The sequence below is a fragment of the Serinus canaria genome, chromosome 2, assembly GCF_022539315.1.
Source record: "Serinus canaria isolate serCan28SL12 chromosome 2, serCan2020, whole genome shotgun sequence".
In the NCBI taxonomy this organism is placed as follows: Eukaryota; Metazoa; Chordata; class Aves; order Passeriformes; family Fringillidae; genus Serinus; species Serinus canaria.
The window spans coordinates 52,954,460-52,969,520 of record NC_066315.1 but is presented as its reverse complement, the minus strand read 5'-3'; the positions used below and the strand labels follow the sequence as shown (position 1 = coordinate 52,969,520).

Below are 15,061 nucleotides of genomic sequence, written 5' to 3'. Positions count from 1 at the left end.
CTTGGCTCCACAGAGACTTGGTGGATGCCTCATAACAATGTGTGACTCAATTAAGTCCTGCTAGAAGGCATTTTTCTCTGACTAGTTTCAAGGTTGTTTTTCCAGTCATACAACCTCCCCCACCCACCACATAACCTGATGTGGTATCTAGTTTCTCCAGGAAGGAGAATTCAATCCTATTTCTGCTGTCTTTTTGCCCACTCACAGCTCCATCTCTACAGAGTTTGACCTAATTATCCCTCAGCTACTTTACAATTTGCATTTTAATTTGAATAAATCTGTGCAGTGTATTTATTTACATTTACTCTTTCCTGCAGTGGAGATATTGTTGTGACAGAGCACACCAGTAAATCACACCCAGTATGTCAGGCTCCTTTAATTCCAAAGAGATTCCTTATTCTTTGCTGCCTATTGCCATTTTGCATGTAATTTAAAAACAGCAGGCAGCAATTGAGCTCTCATATCTCATTAATATGTACAAGTCCTTCCAACAAAAAGAAGCAGAGTAGAGACTGTTTCTTCAAGGTGATGGCCAAATGTGCCAAAGTTGTCTTTATCTGTACTGCCACTGATGGTTTTCAATCATATTGCTTCTCTTTATTTGCATACCATACTTCTTGTGCTTCATGTAATATCTGTATAAGAATACTGTAACAATCTAGTAGCAGCCTTTCATGCTGTGCAAGTTTATTTTTCAATTCTGTTTTATGCCTGCCTTCAATAATTAACAACTTTATAAACTGCACCAATGAAGTACAACTTGCACTGAAAGTATACTGAAAGTTTTAATGTACCACCCATTTTGTAGCTAATTACTGAGACAAGTAGTCATAGAATATATCAAGCACAGTTAGGTCAACAACTATTTAGCCAAGAACTCGATTAAAAGGAAAAAAAAAAAAAAAGATAGGACTAGAGTAATGTCCATGCTTTAAGAAAAGTCTCAGCTTAACTCTCCAGCTGCTTACCTCTCCTTGCCAGATAGGGTTAACCGTGTTACATATGATCTTAGACCTTTTCTCCTGTCCATGATGAGGAAGGGCTGGGAAGATGCTATGTTTTCCAGGCTGGATGGAAATCTTCAGATAGGGATCTGGATTGAAGAACATCCCTTTCTTCAGACCAAAAGCCTGGAAATCTGAAAGGTAAAGAACCAGATTATTTTTCACATTCCAGGCATCTCTTTGGTATGCTAGGGACAGTATATAGGGAACTGGTAATGAACTCAAACAATATGGCAGGAATGTGGAAAAAACTCACTATGTTTACTGTAAGGCAATATAATGCCAAACCATAATGATCTTGTGATTTAGAATTTATAAATTATTACGTAACGAAACTGCAAATCTACAGCCTGATTGTGCAGACTGATTCAGCCTCTAAATCAATATTTATGCAACTTCAAGTGATATACTTATTTTTCTAATAAGCTGAGCATTTGCTCAGCCTGACTGCAGTGGAAGGACTACACTGAAAAACAGATCCTGTCATTTAATATCAAAGTCGTGGCATATGGTACCCAATGGATGCCATTTTTCCTAGGTTTCAATTTTACCATTGTACAGATCTTACCTTTTACACCACTTTTTTCTATATAAGAAGTCATTTTACACTTTTTTCCCACTTTAAATAATTTTCTTCCCTGCATGTGTTAACTTCACCTTAGGAAAACTCTTGTCTATAATGTCCAAATTTTAAGTTGGGCTTTACAGCTGCAGAAGTCCCAGGGAGCATAATATATGTTGCACACACAGAAAATGCCCAGGCACTTATTTGAAAAATTTCCCCATAACATTCTGAAGAAAGACACAATGACCATTATGATCTGTCCCTGTGAAGCTGATGAAATGCAAACTAATCTGTTGGTATATCATTAATTTTAGCTCAACAGACACAGACTAACCCCCTTGGTCTTCTCTTTTTCCAGATGCATTTCTAAGCTTTCTTTGGCACACACAAGCACTTATTCCTATTAGTGAGTTCAGTAGCTAATTTATTTTCCACCACTCTTTGTATGGAGATTCTCCTCTATTTAAAGCTTTATTTAACATTGGGCTATAAGCACTGTACTGCATTATGCCTATTTCCTCTTGCTGTATTGGAGAGATAAAAAGTATTACACATAATGGTTTCTAAAACTGCAGAGATGCATACCTAAACGTTCAATTTAAACACATTTTTTCTCATGACAGTTTTTGAAAACATTAATTCTCACAGCCTTCTAATTCTCTTCTGATTAAAAATCCAATTATTCTGGCAGGTTGTGGGAGACCATGAAAAACCCTCAAGGCAAGTATTTTGGATGACTCTGAAAATCATACACACTGCACACCATCATCAATTTTTTCCCCAGAAAATAGCTATATCAAACCCAGTTGTGTGTTGCTTCCTTAACATATGGTAATGGCCAACACAATAAAATGTGCATGTAAAAAGAATTGCTTTTCTTTCCATGGATTTTAATCATCTATTCCACCACACAATTCATGCTGCACATTTTCAAAAGCTGTTGGACAGATGGTCCTGAAACAGACTGTATTTTAAGAATCTCATTCTTGAGACATTCTCTAACAAACAAAAACAAACAAACAAAAAATAGAGGACATCAGTGCTAAAAGCTTATTTGAAAGTACATTGCTGAAACTATGTACTGCCACAGTCCTAGCAATCCTATCACACACAGAAAATTATCTGCTTCAAAAAGATAACACTGATTTCCCCCCACCCCTTTTTTTGTTTCCTGAGTGCAAAATCTCTATATAACCAGCATGTATCTCATCTAACAGCCATGTTGAAATCCTATATGGAAAACTCTTTTGCTTTGGAAGTTGTACTGTTAGAAATGCACTCAAGAAATAGAAACCAAGACTGCAAAATGAATATGAATGACAAGGACCAGGAGAGAAAGACCTCTGGGATCTTGTTTTCTTTCTCTCTGATACTTCCTCAAAAGAGTCTGAAACTGAAATATTCATTGCTGTATATGTGTCTGTTTTTTTTTTTTTCCTTCAAAGAGAGATCATGCTATCTTTGGGAACCACAAAATACTGATATTTTTCTACTGATAGAAAATACCTAGCACTCAATTATGTGTACTTACAGATCAAGTATCATAAAGAAAATACATTGAGGATGACCTACCAGCCTCTTTCCAGTTATGGGAATTAGAGCACAGCCATGAAGATGTAGGTACTCCTAGCCTCAGTTAATAGTCTAATTTTTGTATTCAGATGAGGAGAAAAAAAGTAATTTAGCAAAGTACATGGCACAAAATTTGATTTGTGTAATTTTCTTACTGAAATTTTACAGTAAAGCAGATTTTTTTTAAAAAGTCAGTTAGAAATGTCAATTTTATTGTCCAAAGTATAAACAGGGCTAGCAGAATTAGCTTTTCCAAGGACAAATATCCCAATTATATTTCTCACCACAAATTCTCATCACTGTGAAAAACAGAGCATCAAAACTCAAAAAGCTCTTAATAAAGCTACATGGATATCCACAGACAAGCAGAATTTCATTTCATTTGAAGCAAAACCTATCTGTAGGTCCTGTAACCATCTGCTGTAACTTGCTGCTGTAATTCTTACAACTCCAGCAAAACTCCCCAACAGAAGAATCACAGCCATTCTGCCTTCCCAAATGCAAATATTTCTCTTTATCATCTTCAGAAAAAGTTTCAGAAGATACTTAACTTCTAAGTGAAGGTCTGAAGCTAACTGAATTTAAATCTTTGGTTGAATGAATGAATTCCAGAAGGCTGGGACATACCTTGCTGTACACTGTAATTTTAGAGTGTGTTTCTTGGAGGCATATGAGGAAATGCTACAAAGATAACTCATCTATGGTTTGCAAAGGTGTATTTCCATCCAGTCTCTTAAAAAAAGATACCATATTTTTAATAATATACCATATGCCAGTTTCTCATTTAGTCATAAATAACACTTTGGTGTGAAAGAGGTTATATACATCTAACAGTTTAACAATGTCAGGCCATCTCTCATGACAGATGACAGAAGGAAGAAATCCAGGTAAAGACAAAGTAATTACAGCCTTTCACTGCCACAGACTTGCACAACTTTGAAGTACATGCATCCTATTTCAGCTAGGCTCTCTTCACTGGAGAAAAATGGCTCATAATAACTGCTGCCTACTGCTGTCCCCAAGTGACTTATGAATTTGTTCCAACTCCAGAGCTTGCTTTCCATATATGCTGATCTTCAGGTGCCTGGATGAGACCTAAGGAAGGTCTACACTGGGTCACCTGCATGCATGTTTCCTCTGTTCCAAAGGTGTGCCATAGACTTCCCGGTCTGCTTGATAAAGGATCACTGAGCATACCTACTTGCCATGAAGCTTCACAAACTTTGGGGCACTGGTGGCTGGAGAGTGAGGAGACTATTTTTGTGGTGAACCAGCGCATTTACTGGAGCCAGGCAGGGATGTAAATTCCAACAACTCAGCTAGAACACATCTGTGTTTTGCAATGTTTGATTTTGCCTCAATACAAGTCATTATGCTTCCAAAAGCTCAGGGAAGAGTCACGTTTTGTCAAGCTCAGCAAGGAGATTCTCTGACAGTAATGATGAGGAAAACTACCATAAAGATAGTATTTCAATTCCCCACAGACATAGCAAGGTATTCAACCTATATGAACCCATGCTCCATATAGGAGTGTGACAGAAAAGGATGGAGAATCAGATAGAGAACCAGTCTGGAGCAGTCTGTCATCTAAATTAATTACATTTAGTCTGGTCATCAATATGTCAGGAGTAAGTTAAGGGAGCTCAAAGCTGTTCTCCCCAAGGGATAAGAAGACTTTGCCAATGGAATTTTCCTAGAAATAACACACAAGGCTGCTCTGTGCAGTTTATAGATGTGTCCTAAGAAGACTCACTCCCTCTAGTCTCTTGATGGTGCATATTCTACTGAATATTCTACTGAAGATTCCAGAGTCTACAATCCAACAGAAGAATCAAAGAGTAGTAAGTAGCAGAGCTACTAGTTTTGAGAAACTGATACTGATATTTTAAAACAGATGGCAAATTCCATTCAACAAATGCCAAATATTGAATGTGCTTTGTGTTCCCCAGCACCATCCAAGTGATGACAATTGATGTCATGCAGGTATCTATACTGGCACTTATAGAGAGGTTATTAACCCTAAGAAATTCTATGGTAAACCCACCAAATTCCCATTTTTCATATTTAGCATACTAGCCTTATGATCTCATGAAATGAGACATATTCCTTATGAGCCATCTGACCCCTTGAGGGAATGAAGACATCTTGAGTTATGCCAAAGTTACCCAGAATATACCTAAAACCAGAACTAATGAAGTTCACAGTACACTGGAAAGACCCTACTCTTACTGGAATGGCCATGGTCAATTTAGATTATGATCTAGAAGAATATCAAAATAGAATTTATTCTATGATTTGTTCATTAATGGCAGAAAGTAAAAAATACTGTAATGTTACTGAAATCATGCATCAAAGCACAATAAACCATCTTCATAATCCACCACAACTTAAGAGTTGGATGTCAATGGACAACTCTATCATTTCCCTTCAAACTTCCTTTGTGATTTCCCAAAGAGCTATCAGCTCTGGTTCTGACACTGACAAAACATACTTGAACAGGACTGGTATCTGGACAGACTACCAATGAGAGAAGGTAATTGCCAGGCTGCTGATCTGTCAGTGTTTCTTTTGTAGACCTTGGACAGAACAAGAAGAACCTGTCTCAGAGTGCAGTAGCTCATCTACTGAGCTAAGCAGAGCTGCCTAAGATATAGGCATGGCTTCAAAGAAAGGAACAAAACTCTGCTTGCTCAAGATTCAATGGGAGGCAGATAGGTACTGTCTCTCCGCCATGTGCTTTTAAAGTAATACTTTTAGCTACTGTCATTGGAACAATATTTCAATAGTAAGAGCAATATTGCATTTACAAAAATGCCAATTTGGCTCAGGAAGCAGTGTATGATACCAAGCTTCATTTGGCAATCACCTCTTTGGACGAAGGTGAGCATGGATTTGCAGAAGTATTGCATCTGATATTAATTAGTTTTCAAGAAGCAAATATTAAGGAACCTTTTCTAGAAATCAAACAGTAATATGCAAAGATAGAAAGTATTAAAATCCAACACAGACTAATGCAGGGGAATTGAGAAAGATACTACTTGAAGTACAAGAGATGACTGACTTGATCAGCTACTGAATGAGATTCTGCAAGTGATGATATGCAAAAGGTTAAATAAAGTGCTTATTTTTGCTCTCAGAAATTACAGACATATAGACAGACTTCACTTTAATTTTAAAATAAGATGCAGGAAAAAAAAGAAAGGGCTAGTGTAGTTGCACAAGAAGGTATTTTAAGGTCTGAGATTTAAAAACATAAAGACCAAGTGGATCAGATAAACCAAAACATTTCTGTCACAGGGCTCCCAGGCAAAACATTAAAGACAGTAAAAAAGAGAAGAAAATCTTTTTTTCTAGCTATAAATGCTTCAAATAAAAACAAAAGGGTTTCTCATTTGTTTAAAAAAAGGGCAGTAGATGCATTAGGAAGAAAATAGGTGCATTAATAAAAGACAAGTAGTAGTGGCATTAATTATTCCAAAATGTCTGAGAGACAGGCTATGTTTTTAATCATCTTCATCAAGAATGAAAACACAGAAAAAGTCTGAACCATTAATATGAACAGCTTATCACAGCAAGGGGGTGTTTTTATCACTGCAAGTGATTAACCAGAGGAGCAAAGCACCATCTTGGTATCCTCAGATCCTGACTACACACCTGTCTGTGAAATATGTCTAAGCCAAACTCACACAAAGCTCACCACCACGGGGGAAGGTGTCCTGTGTTAAATAGTAGAACGGAGTAGTTGAATTCAAAGCCTTTTGAGGCCTTTCAAACTGCTAGTCTAGGCATACTTTGTAGGCCCAATGTGTACTGGACCTGGTAAAAAGTCACCTCACCTTGACACAAGATCTGACAAGTAAGAAAAAGGTGTGGGTTTAGTAGTTATAAAGTCATTCACTAGGAATTAAAAAATAGTTGGAAAATAAAGTGCATTAAATATTTGCATTCTGAACAAGCATTTCATGTTAACAATACTGTCATAATCACCCTTAGCAGACCTCATACTATTTTCAGTTGTGATTTATGCTCTAACTTCTGTAAACTGACAACTGTTATTACTTGAATACCTGGTCTGAAAACCACACAAAAGCACCTAACAAGATTCTTAGAGATGTGTGACGGAGATAAATGCCTGAATGTTTGCGAAATATTCAGATCTTCTAGTAATTTTTTCCCCAAGGACACTTATAAATGGAGTGTGCAAAAATATAAGATATGTGAAATATTAAAGCCTGGAAAAATTTATTTGATGCAGCATAGAGCTAGGAGGCATATTATGCAAACCTCATGATAACACTTTCTAAATATACCAGCCAACAAGACTGGTTTTAGGGGCTTTCAGCAAATGCATTATACTGCTGTAAAACCATGAACCTGCAAGTGAAGTAGCTGGTACATCTCAGGAAGCTTAGCACATTTTTTTCTTCTTTACTTCATGCAAGAGAGCTCTGACACTTTTCAGCCACCTCATTGGAAGTGTGACATTCACTGGTAACAGTGGAAAAGGTATGTTTGAAAAGAAAATGCAAAGTGGACTGCAGAGTTTTCCTTTAAGGCTTTTTACAGTCTAGCTAAATCAGGCTTAAAATATTTCTCTTGGTATTTTAAATAATGAAAGCTATAATAATACAGTCATTGTAAAAATTATTAAGAACCTTAATCATGGGAAATTATCTTCTTTGAGACCAGTGTTGCCAGTGAACCTATTAATCTAAACCAGCCTTTCAAAGGAACAACTTGCAGTCTTCAAGGAAGCAAACATCAAGCAAAAAACTCTCCTAGTGACATAGTGCAAACTCTCTGCTATTTCCATTCTCAAGAAGCTAGTCATATTCTTGTGCCTTGAAGGATCATTTTGCACCTTTTTCATTGTTTGACATTTTTTTTCAATCCAGAAACCTTTTCTCAAAAATACCCTCCAGTGAAACAGCCGGATTTTATCCAACCAAATACTCAATAAACTACGGAAAGAATAAAGCACTTTGTCAACAGCTTTATAAAAAAAAAAAAACCTGTTTCCACACAGTTCATTTTAACATAGAGTCTCACTGGGTTCTCTCAGTGGTAGAGAAAGCAATACAAGTCAGCTGAAATGCACTCATATTGCTCAGCATTTCTTGTGATTTGGCCTGCTTTGAGATTTTTCTCTCCCACTCTAATAACTTTTTCTTCTAAAAACTTATATGGCAGAAGGCATAGCTCTTCTTGCATTCTTTAGACTACAGACTGCTTAGAGCATGATTCCTCTGTGTTGGTGCAATGGGCTCCAGTTACATTAATGACACTCCTGCCACTTTTTTTTAATGCAACTAAATCAACCATAATTTGGACACCTAACTTTTAAGTAATGACTGCATTAACTAAAGACTGAAGATGACAGTATGCCAAAATACAGATATTGAAAAGGAAAACCTTTTATGAGCGAAAAGGACTGGTGACAATAGAGGGGTTACTGCTGACATAGAGGTGCAAATGGAAAGGAATCCCAGTTCCTTTTGATGCCTCTGGGAGGTCTGCCTTGATCTGCATTTTATTAGCTAGCATAATAGATACAGGAATAGCAATAATTTTGCTTTGAGAGAGACAACATTTTGTCACTGTGGTGTTGACTAAGAAGGTAATAAATTAATAAATCACTGTGATGTGTTAATCTGTTAATTTCAAAAAGACTGAAACAGAACTATTTGGATAACTTAGATTTTTGATAAAATAATTGCCAAATTATTGTATCAAAGCCTTTCATATACCTGGCTGTGATGATGTTGTTAATATGGATGCTATATATATGCATATTAATTGCTTGTGAATCACATGAATAAGATTTCCCAAACGTATTATGAGTTATGGTCTTTATATACTTTAATGAAGCTGTAAATTAGATACTCTAGCTCATAAAAGGGCCCACTGACCCCACATTTTACTACTCTTGAAACCACAAATTACTATTGACACCTCTTGGCTTACTAGGCCAAAGAATCCAAGAGAATGAAAAACTGTAACTAGTTCTGGGCCACATTTTCTGCTAATTTATGGACATTAAAAATATTAAGTCTGCTTCTTTATTTCTGTTGAGCTAAACCTGTGGTTTTATCAACTGATGGGTGGATAACCAGTGTGCAACCTGGCAAGAGTAAGTCATGAGTTAAAAAAGCCCTGCCCAATGCCAGTCTGATCTGCCATGTATCATACACAACTTCTCAAGAACCACAGTGGCTGCCTAAGTTGGAAAAGCACTGACATGCATCCTTAATAGAAGGTTGCTTGAAATAAATCATATGGCCAAAACCAATCATATAGTGAGATGCTTGTCCAAGAGTAGGACTTCACACTTAAAGGCCTAGGCCTGTAAAACTTTTGAACTAGGCTAATACTTTTTACTCTGTACTACGTGCTCAAAGAATTTCCAAGTCAAGTCAAGCATCTTTCTCTTGATCTTCCAGGAGCTAAAAAGATATAGAAACCAACCAGCAAGCATAAGATTCCAAAGTAAGAGTCATGCTCATAACCACTCTCTTTTGACAAACTGGTTTCTGTCTACAGATGTGATTTACATGCTGTTCTTACCAAAGCTAGATCAAATGGCTCACAGCTGTTACATGGAAACATATTAAGCTTTTAAAACCTGCAGTGACATGCCAAGTAATGAGGCTAAGCATTCTTCACGAAATGCAGATAAATGAGAGCAGTCATCTGGCTCAAGACATCTGAGAATCACTTTTGAGCAATACAGAGAATATTCTGCACCACAGTACATGGATCTGCCTCAGGTCCAGACCATGACTGTGGAACGTGCTTTCCGAGGAACAGAGTACTAGCACAAATCCATTTTGCTCTGTAAATAAAGCACATGCCTTTGATCTTGCTTTCTGTGACCTACATATTTAATTGTAAACAGAAAAACCAAATATGGCCCCAGAATTCTACTTGAACAAGTACTTACAAGCACGTAACTCTCATTGAAGGAAAAGAGTGTGGCAATAATCATAGACATGTATTCTTTGTCTCTGAATTACTTCTAGTACAGACAAAGAATCCATGCATAAATAAATACATACATATACTTACACACTTGTGTACATAAAAGGTTCTAGTAAGTTCAGTCCCAAACTCTTTGGGCTTAAAACTTACCTATCAGCAGTGACTTACCTGACAGTGAAAAACTTATCAGTCTCCGACTTCCTTGTCCCTGGACTGAGTCTTCATTGGTGATGCTTTTAAAAATCTGCTGGGAGATAAAGAACTATGAGAAAGAGTGTCTCCAACAACTCTTGAACAGAGAATTGCTTAGTAACTGTCTTTTTTACTGATTCTTAGTTAAGTTTTACAACTAAGAATCAATTATATGACCAGAGATCAAAACCATATTTTTATCTAGGTAATCATTTAACCATTAATGGCCTAAGTCATCCCTGCCTGGAAGCTTCCCCTTAAAAAACCGTAATGATGCAAAAATACTACTGTAATTTGAATACAGCAATAATAGATTGCTGTATTCAAATTACAGAAAAACTGAATACAGCAGTTCTTCACCCAAAAAGGAACTACTTATTAGTTAGGAGATGAAGTATTACATAAGGATGGGGATGAGGCTAGCACCTCTTGAAACAACTTCCATCTTTATAATACCTTATTACTCCTGTGGAAAATCTTGCTCCAGAAGGTTTATTGCATACCTTTGAGAGAGACTTCTGAGACATTACTAGTACCCTGCACAAAAAACCTACTGTGAATTATGCTAACAATATGCATTGAGAGTGAACTGGAAAAAAAATTTAAAAATCCATAGATTACTCTTTGTACTCCACAGTTCAGTTTTTAATGTCAGTCTTTGGTTCAGCAAGTTTTTTGGTGAGCCGCTGTTGTGCAAATTAGGCCCCAAGCTGCCTTCTGGCTGCGATCAGAGCTGGGAAGCAAGAACACCCGTGGGCCAGTGACTGGGGCGTTAGGAGAAGCCCACCACCAGCAGTTTTTGTGTGGCGTCCCTGAGCAGGGCAGAGGAAATGCCATTGGCGTCAGACTGCGAGCTCAGCAGGGAGGGGGTGCTATGAGTACTGCTTCCCACCGACTTTGGAGTCAAACCAAGTGCTGCTCTGCCCTCAGGAAGCAGCAGCTCCGTGTCACTCCTGCCACTCAGCTTTCAGCCAAAAAAGAAAAACAGCATTTATGCAGTGAAATTCAAATTTCTGGTGGGAAACAGTAACTGAAGTCCCACTCAGCTGTGACTCATTGCTCAGTATATTAAATATTGTGTAGTCAAGCTGAACTTAGAAGACAAGCTGCTCTCTGCCCCCAGATAGCGCAAAACCTGGGCAAGTGAGTACTTAGCTCAGCTAGCAGGGATTAAACAAGATCACTTGGATGAGACCTAGATCAAAAATATATGGATGAATTTAGACATCCTTTAAAACAATGGGTTCTGCTAGACCTGACTTTTAGTCATAATCATTTTGTTTCTTCCAGATTATCTAAATGGGATAAAAGGTACTGAGCAGGGCAGGACTAAGAATAAATTCCAATATAAACATCCCCATTGGATCACAGCTAATTAGTTGCAATTGCACTAATGGCCTTCTCGGTAAAGAAGGTTTCAATGTGATTATTGAAGGCACCACTGATTTTTGGATAGACACACATTTAAATCAGAATACATGTGACTACAGGAATTTTATGACAAGAACTCAACAACCTTTACCAGCCTAAGTTGTGACCCTGTTAAGAAACAAATGACATTTCCTTGTCAACTTGTATTTTTCATACTATGTCACTGCCTGATAATAATTGCACATTATGCTTTACTGCTTACTTTTATGGTCTTTTCATGATTTTGTCCAGGATAGTAACGGAGCAAACCAACCTAGATATTGGCACATTTGCAAAAGGTGCTTTTTTTCTAGTCCTTTAACATTTTTCTGGGGTTTTATTTAGACCTGCCATGTATGTCACACATCATGCCAATATGAATAGTTTAGCAGACTACACCTTGAACAAACTGGGGTGGATCTGATGAGTCCTGCAAACCTGTTCAAAACTTCAAAATATTTGCTATTAAAAGACCCTTCAGGAGCCATATCTACATTAGGGAAACTATTTTGAGACAGTCATAATAGAGTGTTGTCACAAATCCTGATAAAAAGAAAATCATCCTCAACATGGCAAAACTTGCACTAGCAAAGCTTGCCATTTATACAAGGGGAGTAATAACACATCCAGTCCCATAACTGAAACCACAACAAAATAAATTTATTTGCTCCTGAAGGGTCCATCTGTTCCGTGAAGCAGGTGCACCCCACAGCATCCTGTCAAGTGCTCACCATTCAGCCATACAATCAGGGGTAGTAAAAGCCAGCCCTGCTGTGCAAACGAGTTCCATCCTCAGTAGCTGACCCCTGGAAACTCTCTAAGATGCAGCACTACATCAGCATACCAGGCATTTTGAGAGTGCCTAGCAATTAACCTTAGCAAAATGGTTAAAACACATTCTGGAAGCTTTTCCAATTTTCTTCCTGGCCAGGTGGATGAGAAAGGGAATGCAGGGCAGAAAGGCTGAAGGAGATAAGCTTTTGTCCTTTGGTTTGAGACTTGTGATGCTCCATTAAAGACTTCACACAACTGAACCTCCTGTATAGCTGTCATCACAAACCTGCGCTCCTCATCCTCCAGTGGTCTGAAGGCACTGGTCTGCACACTCCGCACACATATACAGCATCTTCTCACCCATGGTACGGTGCTTAGGCATGCCAGGGCACATGCCAGAGCAGGCTCAGTAGCAGGCAAACATCCTCTCTCAAAGAACAGGAAGGGTAATAGGAAGGCTGAGAAAGTCATTATACTTTAATATTGGCATTTCAAGAAGTCAGAAGGAACAGCAAGGAAGTAAGGGAAACAAATCTCCCAACATTAAGTCTGATTTTCTTAAAATAAGAAGAGCTATTTGCTGTAGTTTGGATTCACAGTTTTCTAATGCAATACCAGACTGTCCCCAGTAATGAGGACAAGGCTGCACTTGATGCAGAGCAGGGCAAAAGAGGGTGAGTGGACACCAGAGCTCATCAGCAACCATATCAAATGGGTTTCATCTTTAGGCCTAAGACAGGGATGTGCATACTGTTCCTGCTTGCCATTTATCATGAAGGAAATCCAGACTGATTTTAGTGGCTGCAATATAATTACATTGGGAGTTTTGTCACTGTAAGTAAACCTTGAGTTTAGTCATCAGGAGGTAAAAAACCCCTTTATCTTCTCAACTGCCACTTAAAACATGGTTAGTCGACAGACAGACAACATTCATCTCATCGCTTGACATCCTATGGGCTTGAAGTCCTTCACATGAAAAGGCACAAATGTCATTTTCCCTCAATAACTTTTGGGCTTTGTTATGCCCTTGAAGGGAGAGCTCAGTCTGAATTAGCTTGATATTTTTAGTTTATAATGCCATTTCTGCACATTTTGCAACCCAGCCTAATTATTTTAGAGGTCTTGCTGATACAAAACAGAATTAATATGCTTTTACTACACACTTCTGCTAGATCTAAACATGAAGATGGGACATGAGCTGCAACTTCAAGCCTATCTGAATCTCTCTTCAAAAAACCAAAGGCTTCCTGAACTGGGTTCAAACCTCCTTTTGATTTCTCTGAATGTAGCTGGAGTCAGCATCATCGCCACTGATGTCAGCACATACATTCAAACACTAAGAGAAGCATCAGTACTTCCTTTAAAATATTCTCCAGTAAACACACACTGTAAAATAATCTGGTCTGTGATAGAGTTTCCCAGCCTCTGAAGCAAAGGGAAAGATGACTACCAGCACCTGTGATGGCCAGCTGTGAAACATGGGAAGGTACCTGAGGCCAGACTGAAGCCTGCTGGGATTTGCTGACCTCAGGAAACAGTCCAGCTCTGGTAGTGCTTTTCATTTTCTCAGTACAGAGAAAAAAGAACACTAAAGGAGAAGACTGAAAGCTAAAAATAATAGTCTTGTCCTGAAATCACTTTTCCTTGTGAGTAGTTCCTGCAAATGCTAGAAGGAAGTTATGTGACCCTGAATGAGAAAGGAGGCAGGTTTCACACTAGCAAAGTGCCTTTGAGACTCCCTTTCTCTTTAGCCATGGTATGTGTTATGAAAAAAAGTTATCATCTTGAGAAAGCCTAAAGTATTAGAGTCCATCAAATCTTGCTGAGGCAAAATTCCAAGCACATCACTAAAAATTTGTCTAAGCAAAAAGCTAAAAACAAAGACTCTCACAAGTAATAAAAAATACCTCCTAAAATACCTTTCCTTTCCCTAGTCTACCTAAATATGTGGAAGAATAACAAGGACAATACTCTTGCTCCTGAAAATAAAGGGGCTTACAGGGCACCCTTAGGGTGCCCCTATTCAGCCTCTCTGTTGCTCTAGGTTATGATGAGGCAAATACTTTTCTGCAGAGGTACAGTGCGAATACAGGTCTGGAAGAAACTAATTGTTGTAACTGTGTTTACCTGGTGCTGTACTAGAAAACCTGCTTTTGGACACCACAGTGACCAGTAATAGTGCAGCATGCTGGCAGAACCTCCTTTGCAGCATTAAATTCCTTTTAGCATGTTTGTCTATTGTGCAGCAAAACTTAACTATTCCTAAAGTCCTGCTGATACAAAACAGGATAAATATTATAGTATTAGGTGCATCTAGCACAGCTAGATATGCATATAAAGACTGATAAATACAAGTACTTACTCCTTTTCCCAAACACAGCACAGGAAAACACTCTTATGTCTTAATGCTCTGTAGCATTCCTCCTCTCCAGAAGGAAAAGGATTTCTGTCTTCCAACAGAAGGAAGAGGACATTTTTGGCCACTGCACTTGCATGAAGAGATTCAATAAAGCTAAGTGAATTTTCTTTTCCCATAAGTAGAAGAAACACCTAGATTAATTAATCT

General features: G+C 38.0%; 1 protein-coding gene across 4 annotated transcripts in view; it reads right to left on the bottom strand.

The window, feature by feature from the left end:
- The window catches only part of HECW1 (HECT, C2 and WW domain containing E3 ubiquitin protein ligase 1), a 250,514-nt gene that overhangs the window by 81,764 nt on the left and 153,689 nt on the right, over positions 1-15,061 (bottom strand). For 3 of the 4 annotated variants that reach the window (XM_030237185.2, XM_050971192.1, XM_030237194.2), the window contains exons 5-6: positions 10,288-10,366; positions 969-1,138 (exon numbers count right to left, since the gene is read on the bottom strand). In XM_030237185.2, the coding sequence (XP_030093045.1) occupies positions 969-1,138; positions 10,288-10,366 (249 nt within the window). The remainder of the gene's footprint in view (positions 1-968; positions 1,139-10,287; positions 10,367-15,061) is intronic. The other variant, XM_030237191.2, reaches the window with a different exon arrangement.